Source organism: Zingiber officinale, chromosome 9B, assembly GCF_018446385.1.
Source record: "Zingiber officinale cultivar Zhangliang chromosome 9B, Zo_v1.1, whole genome shotgun sequence".
Classification (NCBI taxonomy): Eukaryota; Viridiplantae; Streptophyta; class Magnoliopsida; order Zingiberales; family Zingiberaceae; genus Zingiber; species Zingiber officinale.
In genome coordinates, this window is record NC_056003.1 from 119,637,176 (window position 1) to 119,661,831 (window position 24,656).

The 24,656-nt window shown below is 37.1% G+C and overlaps 2 protein-coding genes across 3 annotated transcripts; both read left to right on the forward strand.

The window, feature by feature from the left end:
* The first annotated feature begins 3,952 nt into the window (after positions 1-3,952).
* LOC122023343 (subtilisin-like protease 4) lies at positions 3,953-6,115 on the forward strand. The gene has a single exon (XM_042581395.1). It carries the CDS (start codon positions 3,953-3,955, stop codon positions 6,113-6,115), a length of 2,163 nt encoding a protein of 720 aa, XP_042437329.1.
* Positions 6,116-10,258: 4,143 nt separating this feature from the next.
* On the forward strand, positions 10,259-17,541 carry LOC122024207. Of its 2 annotated transcripts, none has more exons than XM_042582768.1 (5): positions 10,259-10,412; positions 10,577-10,650; positions 10,723-10,805; positions 14,715-14,866; positions 16,462-17,541. In XM_042582768.1, the coding sequence occupies exons 1-5, from the start codon at positions 10,307-10,309 to the stop codon at positions 16,524-16,526; spliced, it is 480 nt and encodes a 159-aa protein (XP_042438702.1). In that variant the 5' UTR covers positions 10,259-10,306; the 3' UTR covers positions 16,527-17,541. The 2 variants fall into 2 exon arrangements, with proteins under 2 accessions (XP_042438702.1, XP_042438703.1); XM_042582769.1 differs by having other exon boundaries at positions 10,726-10,805.
* Positions 17,542-24,656: the final 7,115 nt, after the last annotated feature.

Genomic DNA, 24,656 nt, shown 5'->3' on the forward strand with positions numbered 1-24,656 from the left:
CTTTGTTTGAGGGGGGAGGGATTGTTGGGTTTGTAAGGTTGCAAACATAGTCCCATATTGTAAAACACATGTGAAAGATCATGAGTTTATAAAGAGAAAAGATATCTCCATTGGCGTGAGGCCTTTTGGGGAGTGCCCAAGAGCAAAACCATGAGGGTCTAGGCCCAAAGTGGACAATATCATGCAAATGTGGAGATATCTAAATTCTTTTCGATCCTACAATTCACCCCCCCTCTATCGAATTACACGATCCAACAATAATCGTGTTAAAAAATCACCACACTCAATATTGGCATCTCTAGGTCCATATTTGGAGCTTCCGAATGATTTTTTTTTCTTTTTAATTTTTTTTTTATATCTGGGATGAATCCTGGATTCGTCCCAAATTCTAGGATGACTCTTGGATTCATCCTAGATTTCAAAAAAATAAAAAAAATAGAAAAATCATTCGGAAGCCTCAAATATGGACCTAGAGATGTTAGAATTTCATGAAACAAGTTTTTATGAACTCCTAATTTTCTCTCCATCATGAAAATACAATAATCCAGAATTTTAACATATTATATTGAGTGTGGTGATTTTTTTTAACACGATTATGACATAATTCGTGTTTAAAAAGAAATGTGGCGATCACATCAGACGTGTATTAAGTCACGCCAAGAGTCGGGGGAAAAAAGCCAAACTTCATCACCAAAGAAAATTGGGAGAGGATCAGCAACTTTTAGGCAACGGAGGAAAGTAAGCAAAGGAGTAACCTTAATAGAATGAATCAATCTCACAATTCTAGTGACTCATCTACTATATATACAGGAGGCTCCATTAATATAGATGAGCATAGACGGAGATTGGTAATTTTTTAACTCTTACAATATTTTTTAATCTATATCAAATTATTTCGTTATTTGTAATCATGTTTTTCAGACCAAGGAAATGAGGAAGGAGCCCTCTTTCATTGATACTTTCACCTACACTTTTAGGAAAAAAGATAAGACTTGGAGTGGGGTGAGAGCAAAAACAGTAAAGGTTGGTATTATTATTTATTTGATCTTAATATATGATTTAGATTTTAATAGTTAAGTACTTTCGCTGTCTTAATATTATATGCGTTTCTATTATATCTAATCAATATTTTCTGTCTTTTAAAAAATAGGAAAAATATGATGAACTCGAGCTAGCCCAAACATGCTCACAAGTTGGTGGTGTTGATAGTCAGGGGTTTAAGGACTCTATTGGCAATAATTTGAATTTATGGTTGGAGGCCAGTGGAGGACCAAAAGGGGGAAGGATATTGGGGATGAGTTCATTAAGCATAACCCAAAGAATAGTTGGAACATCTTCCTCCTCACCAGCACTTACAACCCAAGTAAATAACTTGACTGAAGAGGTTAGCAATTTGAAGGAAATGTTATCGCAAAGAGACCTAGAAAGGGCACAAAGAGACCTAGAAGGGTGCAAATGGAGCAAGATATGAGAGAATTGCGTCGACAACAAGATTTATCATGTGACACCTTTTAGTTGAGCTCCGCTCTAACTCAGATTCCTCCACATGATGATGATGATGATGGCGACGATGATAACGATGATGGTGGTGATGATTGTTCATGATTTTAATTATGTATGATGGTTATTTGTCTCATAATTAGTGTTTTAAACATTAATCCATGGTTAGTTAACTTTTCTAATTTTTTAAATTAATATTGTTAATATGTTTTTAACAGGGTTGGTGAGGCGAAATATATGTCGGAGAAAAAAGTAAGTATTAAGTAACACACCCTTAGTTGAACATATTATATATTTTTTATTTTTTATTAGTTGTCTTTGAAAAGTTAAATAAGGTTATCATTTTTTTTAGAAATTTGTTGAAATTTGCTACTACAGCATTATTAGTTCAAACTCTGAATTATGATTAGAATTTTCCTAGCAACCAAGTAACCATGAGTACTAAAAGACTAATATCAACTAATTGACCTTAACTAATTTGTGTTTCCTTCATTTGAGACATTTTCATATGATAGAAATTTTAAGAATACATCTCATGCTCTCCATGTCATATGAAATTAGGCTATTTGTAGCTATTGTTTGATATGGTGAAATAGGTTGTATCATAACAATTTGATCTGGTAAAATAGGTTGTATCATATTTAGGATACTTGCAGTTAGCTTCAAGGTATTTCTTATAATTTAAGTTACCATTGCTATGAAATGGATAGTTCATACTAGCTTCAAGGTGTTTCTTACCCTCCATATCCGTGGGGGCCGGCACTAAGGGGCCGCTAAGGTAGCGGATCTACCTTTTTTTCAAGGTTTTTTTTACCATTTAATTTATCGTTGCTATAAAATCCTGATTAATGCTCTCAATATTTTTTTTGATTAAATGATTATGAGCCATTTTGCTATTAATTGTATAGGACTTTTTATTTTCTCATTGCAAAGTTATCTTATTGTCTAATTATGGGTTGTTATAAATACTATCATACTTTCTTCTTCTAATTTAAAAGGGAGTACATGATATTGGTAAGCTTATGAATGTTAAATAGACTATATCCTTACATTTTTTTCTCGTATCTCTTTGTTTCCCTTGGTTCTAGTTTATTTATCATCTTAAATTACTACTCTGTAGAGTGAGTCATTATCATTATTGTCTGTTAGAATGATCTGCTTACATGAGACTGTTAGAATTTAAGTAATTATTTTTCTGGTTAGAAATGATTTGCTTTATTTGTTTGTTTTTATGCAGGAAAAGAATATTTGATGGGGAAAAAAGCTTTTGGGGACAAAGAAGATGAGTTGTAACTTAGTTCTTTTTTTTTTTAAAAAAAATCCTTGTTTAACATCTTGGATTATTAGACTTGTATAACTTTTGGAGTGTGGAACTTGTATAATATTTTGGAGTAGCTTGAAAAAGAAAGATCTTGTATAACTTGTTGAGACCTTTGAATTTGTTGTATTATGATTTGATTTCAATTATTAATAGATGTATGTGAAGTAGGATGTGATAATATTAATTAGGATGTGTTGAATGTATGTAATGTGTTATTTGAATTTGTTGTATATATGTATGTATGGATTGAAATGCAGAAATAAATAGGTGTTGGAAAAAATTTTTTGATTTAGGGATAAATTTGGCAACGAAATTAATTTGTTGGAAATTTATCATAGTTACTGTGCACCGATAAATTCACAACAAAATCATTTTCATTCCAAATTTCATCGCAGAATCTGGGACGAAATATGGGACGAAAGATTATTTGTTGCAAATAAATTTAGTATTTTTGGTGAAAATTGGCGACAAATTTGGCAGCGAAAATTTAGTTCGTTGCCAAATTTTGTCGCCAAATTAGGGACAAAATTGGCAACAAAAATAAATTTGTCATCGATTTCGTCTCCAAATTCGTTGCTGAGTTTGCAACAAAGCAAATATTCGTTCCAAATTTGTATAGGATATTGTGACAAATAAAGTTTTTGTTGCAAATTTGACAACGAATTTGGGGACAAAAATAATATTCGTCACCAATTTCATTCCCAAATACGTTGCCAAATTTGCAATAACAAAATATTCGTTCCAAAATTTGGCAACAAGAGGTTTGGGAAAAAAAAATTCATCCTAAATTTCGTCCCAAAAAATTTTGCAATAAATTTTTTTATAAATTCGTCCCATATTTTATCCCAACACTGTATTTTTTTTGTAGTGCATGGTTTTACCATTATTAGAAAATCTAGCTGTATTTTTTTAATGTTATACAAAATAAATTTCTCCAAATGAAGCAAGCCAGCAAGAGCGTTTCAGAATCAATGCACTAAGTATAAATGTAATTACTATTTTACAGTAAGAAATTTAAAATTTCCATGAATTATCATACGGATAACGGACGAATTATTATAATGTAATATATATATATCTACATGTAGTACGGAGAATGTGTCGTGAGATACAGCAGTTTAGATTCTCGACATGGATCTTGTGCCACGGCAGCTCTTTCTTCTCCTTGCCTTGGTCGCCTATCCTTCTTCTGCGAGCCGTTACATAATTCAAGTGGAGGAGCCGATTCATCCGCTGACGGAATTGAGCCTGAAGAGCTGGCATGAGTCTTTCCTGCCGCCGGCCGTCGAGGAGTCTGGCACCGATCGGCGGTTGCTGCACTCCTACAGCGACGTCTTCAGCGGGTTTGCCGCCGTGCTGACGGAGGAGGAGCTGCAGGCGGTGGGGAAGAAGAAGGGCTTCGTCCGCGCGTTCCCCGACCGCGTGCTACGCGTGATGACGACCCACACGCCGGATTTCCTCGGACTCAAGGTCGGGAGGGGGCTGTGGGACGACTCAAAGTTGGGGAGCGGAGTCATCATCGGAGTCATCGACTCTGGAGTGACTCCCGGACACCCTTCCTACGACGACGAGGGAGTCCCGCCTCCGCCCTCGAATTGGAAGGGCTCGTGCGAGCTCGAGACCGGTTGCAACAACAAGCTCATCGGCGCCAGGTCGATGCTCGCAGGTGGCGGCGGGAGTCCTCCCGTCGACGAGGGCGGCCATGGGACCCACACATCCGCCACCGCCGCAGGTAACTTCGTCCGCAACGTGAGTTACTTTGGTTTGGCCAAAGGCACCGCCGCCGGGATAGCCCCTCGGGCTCACCTCGCCATCTACCAGGTCTGCCGCGGCGACGACAACTGCACTTCCTCCGACATCCTTGCCGGGTTGGATGCAGCTGTCAAGGACGGCGTCGACATCCTCTCTATCTCGCTCGGCGCCCCTTCCATCCCTCTCGAGCAAGATGTCATCGCCATCGGTTCGTTTGCGGCGGTCAGGAAGGGCATTTTCGTCAGTTGCGCAGGCGGCAACGATGGACCTGCCTACTTCTCCCTCTCCAATGAGGCGCCGTGGATCCTCACTGTGGCGGCTAGCAGTGTCGACCGAAGCTTCAGGGCCTCTGTGAAGCTTCCCAATGGGAAGGTGATCGCCGGAGAGTCTCTTGATCAGCCGCGCAACTTCACTAAAGGGTCTCTTCCCCTATACTACTCCATCGACGCGCCGACATGTCTGGATCCTCCCGTTGATAGCCACAGGGGCAGCGTCTGGGTCTGCGAGGCTGGCGGCATCAGTCCCTCAGATGCTGCGGCGTACGTCAAGTCCCTCGGCGCGAGAGCGTTGATCTTCATTTCCTCTAAGGACGAGGGCGCCACCATCATGGTCAGCAAGCTGGACTTCCCTGTAGTAGTGCTCACCGCCCGAGACGGCTCTGACCTCGTATCGTATTTGAACTCCTCCTCCGACCCCTCCGCGTCGATCATCTTCGACGGGACGATTCTCGGTGTATCCCCCGCCCCCATCGTGGCTTTCTTCTCCTCCCGTGGGCCATCGCAGACGACGTCGGGCATCCTCAAGCCCGACATCTCTGGCCCAGGCCTTAACATCTTAGCGGCCTGGATTCCTTCCCGAGACGGCAGCAGTGACAATCCGCATTACTCTATCATCTCCGGCACGTCCATGGCCACGCCTCACCTCAGTGGCATCGCAGCGATTTTAAAGGCCGCACACCCTACTTGGTCACCGGCAGCTATCAAGTCGGCAATCGTCACCACGGCAGACTCCGACGTCTTCGACGAGTTACTCTATCCAGCTTTCTATTTCGCCAAGGGCGCAGGAAACGTCAACCCTAACAAAGCTGTTGATCCCGGCCTTATTTATGACATCACCGATGACGACTACATCTCCTATATTTGCGGCAAATTCGGAGAAGACGCTAGAAATATAGCGCGCGAAAGCGTCAACTGCACGAAGAGTGTGACGGAAGCGGAGCTCAACTACCCGTCGATTCTGCTAGCCCCCAAAGGCAAGGTGGCAGACAAGGTGACCCGAACGGTCACGAACGTCGGACCGGCGGGATCGAGGTACAAGGTGTCGCTGACAATATCGAAGTCTGCCGTGTCTGCTACTGTCACCCCCAAGACATTGACGTTCACCGAGCTGAACGAGAAGAAGTCATTCATCGTGAGCGCAAAATGGGCCGCCAGTGGACCTCCCAATCCTGCCAATCCATTCGTGGAGGGGAAGTTGACTTGGACCTCTGTTGATGGAAAGCATGTGGTGACGAGCCCATTGGTCGTCTCCGCCATAGAGTGATGCAGCATCGCTAGCTCAAGCTTGTTATCTTCTTCCTTTTGTAGCAAACCTCATAGGTTGTCTTATTCCTTCCAAATATTGTTCCTGGTTATTAAGAAGGTGTGAATGAATAAGTTGGGTTGGAGACTTGAATAAATAGATACTTTTCCTTTCAATATCACATAGATTAATATACTTATTATTATAATCTTTAATTAAAATCTAAAATACTACAAAAATATTTCTATAATATTATTGATCCCTCTAAAATGAACAAACTCTATTTCCAATTATTTTTGACTAAGCTTGGATGTTTTATCTGAGACTTTCGACGAGTGATGTGGGAAGTATGAGAAGTTTTCACGTGTACTTTTCCTTTCGATGAGTGATGTGAGATTCACGTGTTCTACCTTGCTAAGAGTCGTCGCTCTTCTTGGCCGAGCCGAGCCGCCACTCTTCTCGGTCAAGCCAATTCATCACTCTTCCCAATCGAGGTGATCCGTCGCTCATCCCGACCAGGTCGCCACTCATTCAACCCCTATCCAGCCAGTCATATACTAACAACTAGTCAACTCAACTGACTAACAGCACGTGGGCCCCATGTGGGTTGTCAGAACACGTCATCATCAAAGCAAGTGGAATAATATGATTGACATAGTGTAATCTCACACGATATGCTATTGTACAGAATCAGAATGTGGGGCGATATGACTATTTGACATGATGATATGAGATCTTTCTTACGCAGTCTGATAGACATCTTATCTTCATTAATATTGGAAGACAAAGATAGCTCACGACATAATATAAAAGGAGCATAATATAAAAGGAGTCCGCTACTGCAGGCCAAGCTATGCTCTATTCTTGTTCGGAGACTTTGGCGCTCCTACTCCAAAACCCAAGTCCCACGGATCTATTGATAGATAATCCACTAAATAATCTCTTCCGGAACCACCCGAAGAGGGATTTAATACAAAAAAGTAGGAAGAGTGTAACAAACTACACTTTCTGTTTATACAAATTAAATGCAGAACTTTAATTTTTGTTACCAAACACTTTTGTAGGAAGTCGCCTATAGCTCAGTGTTTGGACGACTTCTCGGTGCTAATCAGGCATAGTAAAGTCGTAGCAGGGCAGCAGCAGGAAACCGGAGCAGTCGAAAAGCCAATCAGACATGTAGAAGCTCATATAGAAGTTGATGATGAATGCTTGGTCGAGACACCCTTATAGAGAGCGTGGAAGGCGCCTTCCCTAGCCTTGAAGGCACCTTCCATAGGCAAAAATCTATCTCAAATTCATTACTCCTTATCGCTAACGAGTTCTAAATTTTATCCATTGAAAAGCACCTTCCATAGCAACGAAGGCGTCTTCCATGAACAGTACTGAAGCCGCCTTCCAATGCTTAAAGGCGCCTTGGGTAGTGTTTACCTGAGACTTTTTTACTCCTTTTGCCTTGCAAGTTAGGTTAGTCCAATACGACAATATCTAACATGCAAAACAAGGCTAGCACAATAATAATATGATTAATTCATGACTTAAGCCTTGTCCTCTATATCATGATCTAGTAAAGGTCTCAATTTAGATTTCTAAAATAGACCTAAATTAGACTGATGCCTACTGTCCCATCAATTGGGATGCATCCTCACTTAGTCAATCTCCTCTAGTGACTAACCTTTACTTACTATGTGCCAAGTTATCTCCTTGATGTCAATCTAATCCACTAGGTCGTCTTACCGAAATCACACATCCGAACTTTCTCCTACCAGAATCTCACATCTGGACTTCGCAACTCGGGAATCACACATCTTGATTGAACTTCCTACCTTGTGACAGGTCTCCTTGACCCGTCAAGTTAGTCAACCCCACACACTCGGTAACAAGGTTAGATCATGGTAACACCTAACTTAACTCACTTGTCATTCATCAAACTCTGAGTTAGACCGTTAGTGCAAATTGCACTAATAAAAAGAAGATTTTTAATCAACAACTCTTACAAGATCGTAGAAAGAGGAGAGGGAAATAGAGCGTTAGAAGGAAGGTAGGGGTGTCTGACTTAATTACTCCGACGCTCAAGTCAATCTCCATCGAGAGAGAAAATGAAAAAGGTGAACAATATAGAGGAGTAGAGTGCATGCATCTGTATAATTATACTACCTCATATGCCATGACAATCCATGTAATGTACCATTTGTGATGCTAGCCCATGAAATATGGAACCCACCTTAGGGATCTAGTCCACTAAGAGGGGTCGAGTCTGGTTAGTGACAGAGCAAAGGAAAATATAATTCATTTTATGCTTGTGTCTATAATTTGTTAATACAAGAGGAAAATATAGATAAGTGATTTGACACTCACAAACTCTTATTCTAGATTATATGATTCGTTGTTAGATCTCTCCTATAATGTCGTTACACTTTCTTTTTTGAATACTTTTAGGGATGAAGAAGTCTTTTACAAATTTAAGCTTACAATATCAACAAGGTTATATAATATTCGATAAAATAAAATATAATATTGCTTTCAATCTCAATTGTATTTACGTAAGTGGCCAACAGTTGATATCAACATCTCGAATCAATCCCCTCTTTATAGATCTCTTGTTCACAAGCGAGCCCCAGGGTATAGCTGAGTTGGTTATCATATGATAGGTTTATAGAATTCAGCAAGAGTTGAATTCTAACAAAGATCGAAGAATTACCCTCCCATGTGATGACTAACTTCAATTTCCTAATTTACTCTCTACCAATAGTATGGGATAGTAGTAGGAGGGGGGGAGGGGGTGCGCTAGGATGACAGATTCCATTTTTTACATAATTGTTTACAGGCGGAGCTAACGTGGGCCCGTGTGAGTAGTTGCCACACTGGTAACAAAATAATAAAACATTATTACATATGATTTTACCCTAAGGCCTATATTATCCATCTCCTTTCCCTCTCCGCAACAAGCAACCCAACTTCATCTCCTTCCGACCTTTCTCTCCGCAGTAAGCCAACAAGAAACATCCTCCATTTGGACCATCTCCTTCCCTCTTTGTAACCAGCAAAGAATCCTCCGTCTCCTTCTCTCTTTGTAGAAAGCTAGTAAGCAACATTCTTCATCTGGACTATCTCCTTCCCTCTCCGCAACAAGCTAGCAAGCAATGCCCTATGTCTCCTTCCCTCTCCGAAGCAAGCAACGCTCTCCGCATAGCATGCCTTCTCACAACAAGCAAGGAATTCTACTCAAAGGTAACTCAAATTTTTTTCCTATTCAGCAAAAAAGATGCAAGGCTGCCATGCGGCTGCTTGCATTGCCCGGTGAGGCAACCTCTCGAGCTACCGTTGCCCCACTAAGTAGCAACGTGACCATTACTTCGCTAGATCGTGATTTAGCTTCTAGATAGCGCTCTAGATAGTGGCGCGACTGCTTGCAATGAGAATTATAAAAGATAAATTGATAATGAAGTTATTAAATAAAAATTTTAAAATATGAAAACTCAAAAACAAATAATTTTAAAATAATTATTTTGTGGTGCTTTTGATTATAAAATTTTATATTTTATTAATTATATTATATTATTACTTATACTGAAACAATCTAGTAGCTCCGCCCTTTCCTTGTTGCCAAACTCTTATTACTAATAATTCTATTGAATTCATCCTAGTAGTCAACTATTACCTTAGTTTATTAATTGTATTAGTTGAGTCGATTGAACCTTTATGTATTTGATCGTTCTAATTTGCAATGACTACTTGGTGGTAAAAGATCATACATTAAATTGGACATCTCACACGATCGATTTCACAGTCATTCGTAGAGCAATAAATCACGAGTGATTTTTTTTATCTTTTGAACAATGATCATTGTACGTGGGAGGACAGAAACCTGATAAGCATTTCGCTGTTAAAAATTTACCTCTAGATATCTTGTTGGCAACGCCCATGCAATAACTATCTGACCCTCCCATAGGGACAATTCAACTACTTGAGTCGATGGATCCTTGCAAATCTTAGAATGAGTGTCTGAAACTAAATATTTGTTGTGTATGAGTTTATGTATTTAAGGTGCCTTGCCCTTGATTATAATAATGAAAATAATTGTGCTCTTTTGATTTTTCACCCATCTGGTGGCCCGGCCCATGCAAGACCATTTTAACAATGACCAAACCGATCGCCTCCGCCTCTGCCTATTTCGATTCTCATCGTTCGAAGAGAGCAGCGGAGTAGCTGGGCATGGATTTGGAAGGGATTGCCTCGATTGCTCTGCTTCCTTGCGGTTCCATCTCCGGTCACTTCATCACCTTGCCTCATTCTGTCTGCTACGGCCTTCAAGGGACGGGTGAGCCACACTAGCCATTTGCATTAGAGCCTGCTTCCTTTCTCCATCTTTTTCTTTTTCACCCGGATTTAGGTTTTACAGAAGTTCTCTTTCTTTTAAATTAGTCAGCTTTCATCATGTAATCTGAAAATAAGCTACTTGTGTTGTTGTTTCTTCTATTAAAGAATTGTCCTGCGAGAGGGAGTGTAGCAGAGGTGAAGACTATCGCCTGATTAAGCTATCAATAATTGACTTCACCGTAAGCCCACCCATTTGACTGTTTGATTGTCGTGTGTGCCTTTCCTAATATTATTCTTCATACTACATGTAGCAGAACAAAAGAGAGAAGGTGGTTGTGGTGGAGTGCAGGGGACATGATGCTGCTCGCTTTAAAAATGTTGATCATGCCCATGGGTAACCTTTTTTCTTTGAAATGCTGATCTCCAAATTATCTGTCTATCAATAGAAACTAACTAGACCCTGCGAGATACCTTCTTCTATACTAGGCTAGATATGGGTATGTGAATAGACAAAGAACTTTATTCGTCTCTTAAATTAGATTGGAGGTCAAGTTGTGCTTGCTTACTTCCTTTTAATAAATCTTGTCTAATAAAGCCAGACCTCAAACTAAATTATAATCTTATGGATTAATAAAAATCATGTATTGTTGGTGCCTTTGAGTACTCTTAATCAACCTTTGATACATTCTTGATAGACACTGACATATTGCCCCTAGAGCATAGCATAGACGGTGGGTGCATAACATCTCGTAATGGTCAGGGGTTAATTCTCAAGAATTGACGACCTGAGGTTTACCCCACTATATGTCTAATGCTTGTGTACCTCCCTCTATATCTATAGGGCTGGTGCTAGGGGGACCGTTAAGGTAGCGGATCCACTTTTTTTTTTTTGATAGACATTGACATATTACATCAACACTCTTGAGTTAGACATGGAATTCTCTTAGATTGCTTATATAAATTTTTAGAACTAGCCCTTTGGACACCTAGGACCATACTTGCAATACAACACTGTGAATGTTGGTTCTAAGTGTTGTGATTTTAAGTGCCTTTAATACCACTTATAGAGTTGAAGACACTCAAGCGCCTTGTTAGAAACCATATACTTATAGCTCCAGATCCCAAATTAGCTGCTTTTTGAATGCACAATTATATTCACCACCAGACTATGTTGTGGAATCTTCATCTCCTGTGGTCGAATAATATAAGCACACAAGAAGAAGAATAGTAACTTAATGTGGTTGGCATAAGCTTACTTCATAGACTATTTTAGTTTATATTATATGAAAACAAAAGTACAATGAAAATTAGATGAGGAAGTGCCACTCCCTAAAATAGAGATCTCAATATCAAATTCTACACTCCTTTTTTAATATTGATGGAGAAATATGAAAAATCTCACCTTCTTTGCTCATTACCGGTTAGCCACTTAGTTCTATTTAACAACAAAGCTCTTCTATATAAGTAAGATGAGCGTCCACAATTTCCAAATGCACCTAAGCCATCTTCTAAGCTCCAAAATGCTCCATCACTAAGGGAACTATATGGAATAAATAAGGCAAAATTCCCATTAAACTCGTTGGAAAGTAACCCTAACATAGGGTACTATGCTCTCAAGCTTTAACTAGGCATGCTGGTCTTTGAAGCCTAAGCATTGTGAACTCTAGCATTGGTTGTGCAAGATGGCCAAATTGGCCCTACGTATTCATCGACCTTAATAATCTCCACCTTAGTGAGATGTCGATCCATTGCTCCATTTGATACTCTAAACTGATCAGCTAAGGCTACTTCTCTTGGTCTAATCCATCAGCTCATGCACCAAAGCCATCATGTACATTTGTTACTTCACCTTTATTGAGCCAATGTGCAGCCATCTAGTTAATGGCATTACCCAACCATGGAAAGAGATCCTTAGCTGATCATTTTAGAGCCACCTGACTTCTTTGCATCTGGTCATCATCTCATATGTTTCGGGGAGATCTTTGAACAATAGAGATTACTTTGCATGGTTCCTGTCAAATGGATTTGTCTACCATAGGCATCTTAGAAACTCCACTAGTTGCCTGTCGTGGTACATCTTTGAATCTTTTTTCTATTGATTCAGTTAACTTATATTCTTCCTCATCTTTGGGATAAAGTCTACTTGCCTTAAAATATGTTGTGATTCTATTGGTAATTTGAGTTTGATTGTATTGATTGTTTGGATGTTCCCCTTTGACTCATCTCTTAAATATATGGTTTGCATTGAACGTGTCAATTTGTGTCCTCCTAGTGCAAACATACATTGCACAAGATGAGTCTAGGATAAAGAAGGAACATTCTTTTCTTTTGAAATTACAAGAATAAATATCTTCTTCCTCAAAAAAAAAAAAAAGTGGAACCGTCACATCAGCGACCCCCCCTAGAGCTGGTCCCGCGAATATGGAGGGAGGTAAATGCAGGAACTCGATTGTATGCCTTGAGGCTTTGCCTTCTTTATAGACAATTCCTCTTATAGTGACTATATACCTTGCAATTGAAGGACTAAACATTTTCTAGAGATTTAGCTCTAATCTAGGTTTATGATGTGCTTACGCTTGTTATCCATTCCTAACTCTACTTTGTGTACTTGTGCACTTTCACTCCAATATGAAACATCCAATCTTTTCCTTCCTTAGAGTAACATATGCAACAGGTTCACTTGTCACCATGTCTCTCCTACTAATCAGGAGAGCCTTCACAAAACAATCAAACGATGGGTTGCCTATGCTAAGTTCTGAATTTTAAGTTTTTTAAACAAGTTTAATCCCTTTTAAAATTTTTAATACTGATACAAATACTCGCTCATGATCTTTAGATGCATTGTTCTAAGATCTAACAACCTCATTTCTAGTATCACTTAGTGTGATAAAAAATGTCTATGGTGCTACTTGATGAGATTAGAGACTCTTTTAGTATGGTTTGCTAGATTTCTCTACCTTAAGCCATACATTTGTAGACCTAAATTCGGTTTTTCATAATGAGGAATCACCTCTACTGCAATGACTACATGGTAGAATCTTCATTTCTCACTACAAAATAACAAAAAAAAAACAAAAATACAAAAGAAGAATACACTTAGTTTGATTGAAGTCTGCTCCATAAGGAAATTCTAAATTTATATAATATAAGAGAAGAAATATAATGAAAATTGGATATTCACATATTGTACAAGACATCTCTTATTCCTCAACTCCTTGCTCAATGCTATGGAGAAAATATAAACCTCACCTCTCAATTTCACAAACAACAAAAGCTCTATCTGAGAAGAAAACTATTTTTTTCTACAACCAATATGTCTCATCCACCACTTCCAAATGCACCCAAGGCGCCCTCTGGATCCTGAACTACTCCATTAATAAGGCAATTGTAGCTACTGAAAAAACTCACAAACAATGCAACCTTGAAAATAAAAGTAGGTACTATGTATGTACCTTGGATACGATTGGACATTCTTGAGTCAGTAGCTCAGTTGTCGTGTGCTTCTGTGTAAGCAAGAACACTAGGCCAAAGTGGCATAACATTCCCACCAAACTCCAACTTCCGAAACCATAGGAAAAAGGAGAGCTATGTTAAGCTCCAAAAGCAAGCATAATATTTTTTTTTAGTAATCTCATGTAATGCTATTGAATTATAGTTGTAATCCTATTGAATTATAGTCGACCCCAATAGCCTATGCTTATGGCTTCTTGTTGTTGTATAAAGACACATGATAAGGACTTAGATTTTTAACTATAAAGTATTGAAGGATCATCTTTTAGGTTCCCTTGGTCGCATTTGGACCAAATATGGCTTGGTGATGCTATCACTGGTTGGCACTTGACATACAATTATCTTGTATAATCAGAACATCTTTATTTTTAACCTACTGTTCATAATGATGACTTAATGATTGGAAAAGGATTGAATTGTATGTTCATTAATACTTTAAATTATCAAGCATTCTCATTGTTTTATGCTATGAATATGCTATCCTAATTAGCATTTTGTTTTCAATGCTTGCACTCTTTTATGAGGACAAAGAAGCAAGGTAAAGTTTCCTTCTTCAAAGTTACTTTCTTTCGTTTCCCATTCTTGATCTACATTAAGCTGCCGGTGAAGCTTGGTAGACAAATAATCATTGTGCAACTTTGTTCTATGTTGGTCAGAATGATATTTATCGCTTGACAATATTAACAGTATGGCAAGTTTATGCGAAAGATATTCATGAAATGGGCTGTTTGGCTACTAGCTGGTTAACGCTCCCCTTTGTCAATAATGGATTTATGATTTGTGAATGCTACAGGTGGGAAAATGATGTTGTTGATATGGTAGAGCAGAAGCACGGGAAACAAGAGATATTAGTATCATTTGAATGTGATACACTTAAGGCAGATAATGCTGCTGAAGAACACATCAAGACTTATATGCCTAATTTAGTTGGACTTGATGCTGTTGGTAGGCACTTGACATGAATTTTGTATGGCATTCACTTTGGACCTTGAATATTGAACCCTAAGTGTTTCTAATTAGTAGAAAATATTGGATTGATGGTGAGACTAGAAGGTGGGGTGAATAACTAATCACTTTAAATCATTCGTTTGTGTCTACAATCACATTAGCATGCAACAAAATATCAAAATATCAAAACATCAAAACATAAACACAAACAAGGAGCAATATTAACATTTAACCTTTATGTGGTTTGGAATTCCCTTTTCCTATGATTTATGACTCATCAATGAGTCACTCTTGAGATTCCTCTATACTTTCTCCTTCTTGGATGCCTTTCAAAGGGTAGAAAAACCTCTTACAATCCGAGCTTATAATGGACAACGCGATACAATAATAAGTAATAACAATTACAGCATAAAGAAATAATTACAAGATGAAACTCTACCTTATGGCTTGCTTTTACTTGTTGCTATTTGCTTTCACTTGTATTGACACACTTGTAACTTGTAAGCTTTGTTGCCCTTCTTATAATCTTCTTGTTTGAACAGCCCACCTACTATTATGCCCGATTATTTGAATGCCAACTTACCCTAGTCTAACGACTACTTTGGCCCATGTTGATTGCACCATCTATCTCAACGGATACTTCGATTGATTTTCCATCTAATGGACTTTTGATTAATCTACTATAGCTTGTAAACCATTTGATGGCAGATCAATGGTTTTCTTTTAGCTTTTTTGCTATGCCATCAACCTTAATCAATTGACCGATGATTAGTCAATTGATCTTGCCTTAGTCGATTGACCTATGATTAGAAATATTATGTTTGCCTAGTTGACTCAACCATTAGTCGACTGAATCCAACCTTTAGTCGACTTGATCATTAACTCTGATCAACTGTAAGGTCGAGTCCTCGTCTTAGTAAGAGACATTTGTTTCACTTTTTCCTTGCCAATACCAATTGGACTTTTTAACTACCAACATCTGTTGAAGTTTTCCACTATCAAAACTTGTTTATTAGACTTTACACTTACTAACACTTGCCAACACCTGTTGATGGACACTTGCCAACACCTATTGAATTTCATCAATGCTAAGTGTCCAATCAACCTTAACTCACTTGATAAGATTCATTGATAAGTATCTAGTTAATTGTAACTTATTTGACATATCAACCTAACATAAACACTCAATTCAATCACATTGCTTAAATATCAAACATCATAGTCTAATACGACCAAGATGGAGCATGATTGCATCAATAGAAAAAAGAAAGTTCAACAAACAAACAAGATCACCTAATTGCTAAATCTTTTCTATCAAGTTTCTTTATCCACAATTTCTTTTCCTCCATAAGCATTGCATCCGATCATTTTATATTTTTATGAAGTCAGTTTTTTTTTGAAGCAAAAAATTGGAAGAGAATACATGACTATTAACCCTACCCTATTTTTAGTTTCTTTTGAAGTGTTGATTAAAAATCCTATGCGGAGTTGCTAAAAATCTCACAAGCAGCCTTCTATACAAAAAATTATACTTTTGAATTTGAACATTTAATGTGATGATTACTTTTATTTCATTATTTTCCTTTCTGCAGTTAATGTTGGCCGGATGAGTATTTATGGTCTCGATTTTGAAGGGAGTGATGAATCAAGTAAGTAGGAGGAATGATGAATGTTTCCATGTTTCAGTGTATATATTTTCAAGACTTGCTGATGGAACACAAGTATCACAAATTTAAGAAACTACTATTTCTTCTCTTTGGAAACTAGTGTTGCATGTTAGGTCCTGAATCTTCTTCAAGCAACAGTTTGTGTTGAACAAAACATCAAATTCTTAGCTTTGGTATTTAGGCACTCACAATAGAAAGAGTGGATATCACTTATTTACCTTGACTTCCCTTTTTGGTATGTAGAATCGAGGATTTGTGCATAAATCTGGGGCACTTCAAACTCTTTATGTGATGAGGGATTGTACCCCACTACACCTTTAACAAATTAAAACTTCAAATGTCATTTTGTTTTATTGTTTTAGTTTTATAGATCTAATCTACTTTCAATTTTTTTTTCCCAAAGTTTTCGTATGGAATATTCAAATCAAAATAGTTTATTTTTTTCCCCAATGTTGGTTCCCATAAGTAGGGGCCCTCCTACCTTACAATGTTATCATAATTATTGAGCGTTATGGTCCGATTAAGAGTTGAATTGATGCTCAGTTGTTTTTGAAAATGCATGTGTGATCGACGAAAGCAATAACTTTAGGTGAGAAAAATATTACCAAAAGAGCATCTCTTAGTGTTCATCTTTGACACTTGACAAAGGATCAAATGAGATGTTCTTATGCCAAATATTCTACAAAGGACCTTTACACAAGGCCTCAATTATTTATTCCTTATGTTAGACTTATTTTGAACTTGTGTCAACTAACTTATATGATAGTTTTAGACCTTGATGTTAAATTTGGATTAATTTGGTCTGCACAACTTTAACTTGGTTGACATGCTATTGAAAATAAGATGTTTGTGTTGACCAACATCATAACTTGGTCAACACAAATGCCTATGTTGACCAAAGAAATATCTTAGGTCAACCTAAGTTTCTTTCATATATTCTAAGGGTGATTTAATGCTCATCTTAATATGTTTGGCCTTTCAATCACTAAAGATTAACTTAAAACTTCAAGATAGCCTATCAAATATCCTCTAGGGCTTAGGATAAAACTCCCTTGGAAAAACTTAAAATTTAAATCCTATCAATTTGATAATCTACTAAAAAAATAACCCAAAATTACATCTATCAATGTAATATGCAGTAAATTTTCAAGCTTGATGGCTTACATGAGTTCCAAGCTTCTCGCAACCCCCATTCAATCCATGAAGTTCATCATCCAACTTTAATCACTTTAAACTTTAATTTGCATGATATCTTGCATACTTCATGTTGAGATCATCACGATGGAAAGCAACATAGTGGCACAATGAGCAACATTTTTGCGAGATTTCCATGTGATATGAGATCAAACCATATCAATATAAAACTTGTAATGAAAAACTATCACACCTTTATAGGAGATCCATAGAGCTACATGCCCCCTCACCAATTATGCAACATCAGCTCTCATTATAGCATGAAAGTGCTATTGTTTGTTGGCGAGAGAGGGAGGAGACGGGTTGTCAACTCATTATGGTAGTTGGTGTGATCATGGTCTAAGTGGTCAGTCTCAACCATGAATGAATTTTGATTGTTGGGGGTTTAAGTTAGTTTTACCTATTTATCTCATATGTGTGTTAAGTTATGCATGGACTTGATAGGATGCACATGAAGCTCGTGGAGCTGGTGGCTTGATGAGATTGAGTGTAGATGATAACTTGGTGTGGCCAAGATGGCATGTTTAGTAGCTAGAAGTTCCTATGGAGTTTGGAGAAGGCTGTATAAGGCATCCAAGGGGCCGCGAGATAAGAGGTATTTAGTAGTGTTGGAGAAGTTTATAGAGCTTAACTTGGCGTGGCCAAGTTGGTTGGCTCGATAACTTGAGATCCACCAAAAATCAGAGAATGAAAGGTGGAATGAGATGTCAAAGGGACTATAGAACAAGGATCATCAAGGTGACAACGTTGATGATAGACGGAAGGAGACAAACTACGTAGGTAAAGAGTGAAAGAACTAGTAGATGGAAATCCAAATGGTCTTGACCGATGAGAAGTTCCAAAGGAGTCACAGTCGATGTGATCTTGGCAAACAAGGAAGTTCAAGAGGAATGAACTCCAAACTCCTGGGTGGAAGTCTAAGTGAATCTTTGTAGACGAAGTCTCGAAGGTGGAAATTCTAGCGGATGAGAAGTTTCGTAAGTGTAACTTATGGCAGATGAGAAGTCTTGAAGATGAAACTTCTAGCAAACAAGAAGTCTCAAATGGAACTCCTAGCAAGTTTGACCGATGCCGATAGTCATGGATCAAGTGACTCGGATCAAGCAAAATTGATCTATATAAGCAACAGGGAAACGATCGAGTGTGATTTACTTCCCTTCACATAACCTGGGGGTGGGCTGTGAGGAGCGCCTAGGACGAGTATAATCACCTTTTGCTACAATTGATCTACAAGCTTGAGCTTGATCCCACCCTCTAGACATTTGGTGGTCGGTTATAAGATAAACTGTGATTTACCTCTCTTCACATAACTTGGGGACGGAATGTGAGAGGCATCTGGGGTAAGCATAATCACCTTTTTACTACAATTGATCTACAACCTTGAGACTTATGTCCTTTACTAGTTTGGCAATTGCACTAGCAACATAAGTTTTGAATTGTTTTAGATCTTCCACTTTAGATTAGAGTGTTGGTGCTGAGAGCACCATATCAAACCTAAGTTTTGATGTATGATTATGTTTTGATGTCATCTAACAAAGTTAACTCAAGTGTGCAGGTGTAGATAACTTGATAAATGAGAAAGTCTTAGTGGGACTAAGAAACTGAAGACATGGTTGGGAACCAAGCAGAGGCTAAGTCCTAGTGGGACCAAGTAACTAAAGTCCTGATCGGGAACCAAAAAAAAGACAATCCTAGCAGGACTAGGCGGTGTAAGACATGGTTGGGAACCAGGCAAGTAAACTCTAGTTGGGAACTAAGTGGATCAAGTTTAAGTGGAGTCAGTTAGGAGCTGAAACCTTGACAAACAAGTTCAAGGGGAGTCTGGGAGCTGAGTCTTGGCCAACTCAGACTAGATGGGAGCTGAACATCCAGCTAAGGTACATGCGAGTAACATCAAATTTCAATATCGTACTCATTACATGTTAAAACTTGCAAAAAGGTAGATTCAGTACCTTAACAGTCCCCAAAGTGTTGATCCCACAAACATAGAGCGAGGTAAATATAGGTACACAGGTGTTAGGTGTATGGTGGGGTAGATCTTAGGTTGTTAATTCCTAAGAATCAACCCTTGCCCATTATGTCAAAGATGTTATGCGTCTACCGTCTGCGCTATGCCCTCGGGGCATGTGTTAAAACTTGCAAGGAAGCATTTTTGATGGACTGGAAGGGAGTTTAGGCAACTAGCTAGGGATAAACCATGACTGATGGAGTCGGGAGGTTCCAAGCTACTAGAGCAAGGAACAGGGCAACCATAGCTTCTGGGCAATTAGAGACGACTTCCAGACGATCGATAATAATGAGATGCAACAATCCGGAGAAGCCGATCAAGATCGGAATTTGACCTTGCTCCAGACAACCGAAAGTAGTCCAGTTGATCGGAGACCGCAGACGACATTATCTATCGAATAAAAGTTACAACCATGTCAACGTCTTCCAAGAGACCAGAAGGTTCTAATCAACCAGAAGCATGTCACGTCAACATCAACAGCAGCTCTATATAAGGAGCTTTGAGGCAGAGTTTAGAAAAAAAAACTCTCTTGCTACTACTCTATTTGTGCTCGCTGTACTCTACGTGTTCTACTATGACGACGTGCTGCAACTTTGCACCTTAACTTCAATCGGCAACCCAAGTGTAACTTTTATCTTTTTGTTGCTGTAAATTCTTATTGTATACTTTGTGCTTAATCAATTTTAGATTTTTTAAAGGTTTCTCCACCTCCCAAGACTTTCTGAAAATGAGAGACTTGAAAAGAATCATCCATCTTCGCTTGTCCCTGTGCTTAATTCTTGCCTGCTTTGTTTAATCAAAATCTAAGTGCACGCCTGTATGTGATCAAAATTTGATTAAGTATTGCAAATTTTTAGTGCTCGACATAATTATTGCATCTTGCATGCTCGTCTGGTTAAGTTTTGCATTCTATCTTAATAGTTATTTGCAAGATCACTGTTTATATTTTACTTGATCAAATTTGGGTTCTAAGTTAGCTTCTTTCTTCCGCTATATTTTCTGATTGTTTTAAGTGGTGGAGGATAAAGTTGAATTTTATCTTTTTAAGATGAATTTGACCTGCACATAATACTCAAGGAATACGACAATCATCTTTTAATATACAACAATTTTATCTTACGATAGCAGCATTACAAATCACAAGACTTTCGAATAAAATAAGTTTCTCGAACTCTTCAAATATAAGTATTGAATGCAATGTTTGCTTACTTTGAATTGAATGAATAAAATGACAAAGTGGAAACTTATTTATGTTTTATGAATGGTTAGAAGAATCTCTTGGTTCCATTAGATATCATCCGTCTAGTTTGAATTTGATGATCTAGATTACATCCCTTCTCAAGAAACATATTATCCCTTCAGTAATTGAGTTTATCTGATTCATCTATTTTGAAACTAATATCTCAGATCAAATCTCATTTGGAAGAGTACTCTGTCTGTCTCTTCATTTGAATGCATCTAAGTTTTTCATTTTAAATTCAATGATTGAGTTGAGATTGAATCATCCGAAGAGGCACTTATGTCCTCTCATTTGGATGAACTTGATTTGTCAATCTTAATTTTGACGATCCAAGTGATTTCTCATTTACACATTTATTGGTTCAAAATTATTTTTTTCAATAAAATGCTATTCAGCCATTGAATTATATATGCACCAAGGGTCTTCAACTCATCTTCTACAAGGTCCTATAGAATTTCTCTCTCTAATAATAGGATTTTAAACTCATCTTCTACAAACCCATAAGTTTTAAACTGTTTCTTCCTTAGTTTTTTTTTTTTTTTATTTTTTCATTTTGCTAGGGCAACTAATGGCTGAGCCAAGCATTGGCTTACCCGGGTCCAGCTGATGATTAGGCTGATTTTACTTGTTCATCCCTTTATTTTGGATTATCAAAAGAAGAAAAAGGATTTTTAGCCCGGATGACATTTTTAGCCCGAGTGAACTACCATTCCTGGCTCTGCCAGTGAGGGCAATAATGTTTTTTATGAGAAAATAATAATAACACTGTGGTAGAGACAAAAACTAGAAGTAAATTATGAGAACGGGTTGACCTGAGAGGGCAGGGATCTTGGACCTGATCCCCTACTTATTCATTAGTTGGGTGGGCTGGATCCTACCTGTTAAATAGATGGGGTATAGTCCATCTAACTAATAAATGAACAGGGTCTCTTCTGATCTAGAAAATTTTAGATCAGAGGATCTAGTCTCGATCAGAGAAGAAGATATATAACCGAACTAGGTTTATGCTCTAATACTTGTTTTTTGAACATAACAAGTAAACTAAAACCTGGTCTTCACCCAACAGAAATGAATTTTTTTAGGGCAAAATCTAAAAGGGTGTCCATTTAAAATAAAAAAGACATCTATCATATGTTTTTATAGTAGCGATACAATATGTAAAAATAAATTAATTCAACTCGGTAAAATATTTATTATCAAAAAAATTATTTACTAACTTGGTCACAATTACAAAAAATTATCAAAATTACTTAACACGATGAAATTCAAAATAAAACTATTATAATAATTATTAATTGGTTGTTACAATATTGTAACTTCCATTAATTAATTGAAACATTATTGTGGTAGTAATTAATGACTATTACATTATTTTTACATAAATTTGACCATATTTAAGTGATTTTATTCAAGTTAAAATAATTCTGATTAATTTTTTTTTGTATAAAAGTATTTTATTTCTTTTTTTTAATCAAATTGAATCATTTGTTTTTTACCCATTATTGTTGTTACACGTAGTAGTTACCATAGCTACTATCGTAAAAAAATATTAAGTGACAAAAATAATTTTATTAAAATTAATTATAATAATGCGGGGTGGATTTAAAATTTAAAATTTGGGAGATTAGACAAAATAATTATCGTAAAAAAAAAATTATACATCCTCCAACAACTTCCGAATTCTCAATTTATGACTGAAATCGAGGTCAAAAATTTCCTAGAAATCATCATCCCAGGTTGTATGGTGGTCGACGAGACAATGATAGCGAACAAGTTCGAATGTAGCTCCGACGTGAAACAAGAGCCAATGCCCCTTCTCACGTTGCGATATTACTTCAAGATTTTGGTATCAAACTACCAATAGAAAGTTTAGGTTGTAGATTTTTTAAATATGTAATCAATTCTGAATTTTGACGATCGACGAGGACACAATCGACAATGAAAGCAACAATAATAGTTTTGGAGTGAATTGGAGAGTACCAAGATGTCTAACGCAACGATAATTGTTTTGGAGTGAATTAGAAAAAAATCAAGATGTTTAACTATCGGAGAGAAAATGACTATATAGTAAATTAGAAAAGATTTCAATATTATAATAAACTAATAATATTATTATTAATAATGTTTGTATGTAATTAATGAACAGTTTCCTTTTGTTAAATAAAATATTATTTAATTTTTTTATTGTAACTAACAATCTCCTAAAATAGTCTTACTAGACTAATTTACATTATTAGTCTGTTTTTTTTTCTAAAATTATATATATATATATATATATATAAATAATAAACTTAGGTGCTCAGCATCCATGATTGCGGATAGGCTTTTTCTAACATAATATAACATATATAATAAGTATGTGATTCCATTATATTAAAATACATTAAAAAGCAAGATTATAATACAGTATTTTTTTTTGATAATTCTAATAATTAAGGAAACCTTTTTTTAATTTTTAAACATTTCTTAAATCTACCTTCAATTTATTTCATTTAATCATCACTTTTAATGTGAATTTATTTCCTTCTCCCTTTTAATTACTACAAAAAAAGATATATAATATTCCGTCGGTAAACAATTTTCATCGGTAAATAATAATATTACTGACGGAATTGTATATTCCGTCGATAAACTTCCGACGGAATATACAATTCCGTCGGTAATATTATTGTTTACCGACGGAATTATTATTCCGTTGGTAAATCCAAATATTATCGACGGATAATAATATCCATCGATAATTTTATCAATAAAATTATATTTTTTTTAATGTAAAAATATAATCATCGTTAAATAAACATGCACAATATATTTTTTAAATAAAAAAATTAATTATTCACCCTACTTTGTTAAGTTAACTATAAATTATCCCGCTGCTATTTGTTAAGTTAACAAAAATATAACTTTACTAGCCAAGCCACGTGGCATGGTCTTACACTATTATTAGAAAATATAGCTGTATTTTTTTTTAATGTTATACAAGTTAATTTCTCCAAATGAAGCAAGCCAGCAAAACGGTTCGATTCAATGCACTAAATGTGATTACCATTTGACATGCACGAAATTTAAAATTTCCATGAATTATCTATGGACTGTATTATATATTTAGTAGATTCTATAACGGACGAATAATTATATTTTTAATGATATATATACATGTATATTCGATATTTAGCAGTGTACGGGTCTCTCTATATAGTACGGAGAACCTGTGGCGTATGATATAGCTAAGGTACATGCGAGTAACATCAAATTTTAATATCGTACTCATACATAGTAAAATTTGCAAAAAGATAGATCCACTAGTTTAATAGTTCCCTTAGTATTGATCTTACAGATTTAGAGGAAGATAAATACAGATGGTACATAGGTGTTAGGCGTATGATGGAATAAATCCTAGGTTGTTAATTCCTGAGAATCAACGTTTGACCATTACGTCAAAGATGTTATGTACCCACCGTCTGCGCTATGCCATGGGGGCACGTGTTAAAACTTGCAAGGAAGCATTTTTGATGGACTGGAAGGGAGTCCAGGCGACTAGCTAGGGATAAACCTTGACTGACGGAGTCAAGATGTTCCAAGCCACCAGGGCAAGGAGCGGGGCAATCGTAGCTTCTGGGCAATTAGAGACGACTTCCAGGCGACCGATAATAATGAGATCCAGCAATTTAAAGAAGC

What these genes read in the sequence shown, in the direction of transcription:
- LOC122023343 (XM_042581395.1), top strand. Translation starts at nt 3,953, where the DNA reads ATGGATCTTGTGCCACGGCAGCTCTTTCTTCTCCTTGCCTTGGTCGCC.
- LOC122024207 (XM_042582768.1), top strand. Translation starts at nt 10,307, where the DNA reads ATGGATTTGGAAGGGATTGCCTCGATTGCTCTGCTTCCTTGCGGTTCC. An exon ending in CTACGGCCTTCAAGGGACGG is followed by an intron (nt 10,413 to 10,576) that starts GTGAGCCACACT and finishes CTTCTATTAAAG; the next exon opens with AATTGTCCTGCGAGAGGGAG. An exon ending in AATGTTGATCATGCCCATGG is followed by an intron (nt 10,806 to 14,714) that starts GTAACCTTTTTT and finishes TGAATGCTACAG; the next exon opens with GTGGGAAAATGATGTTGTTG.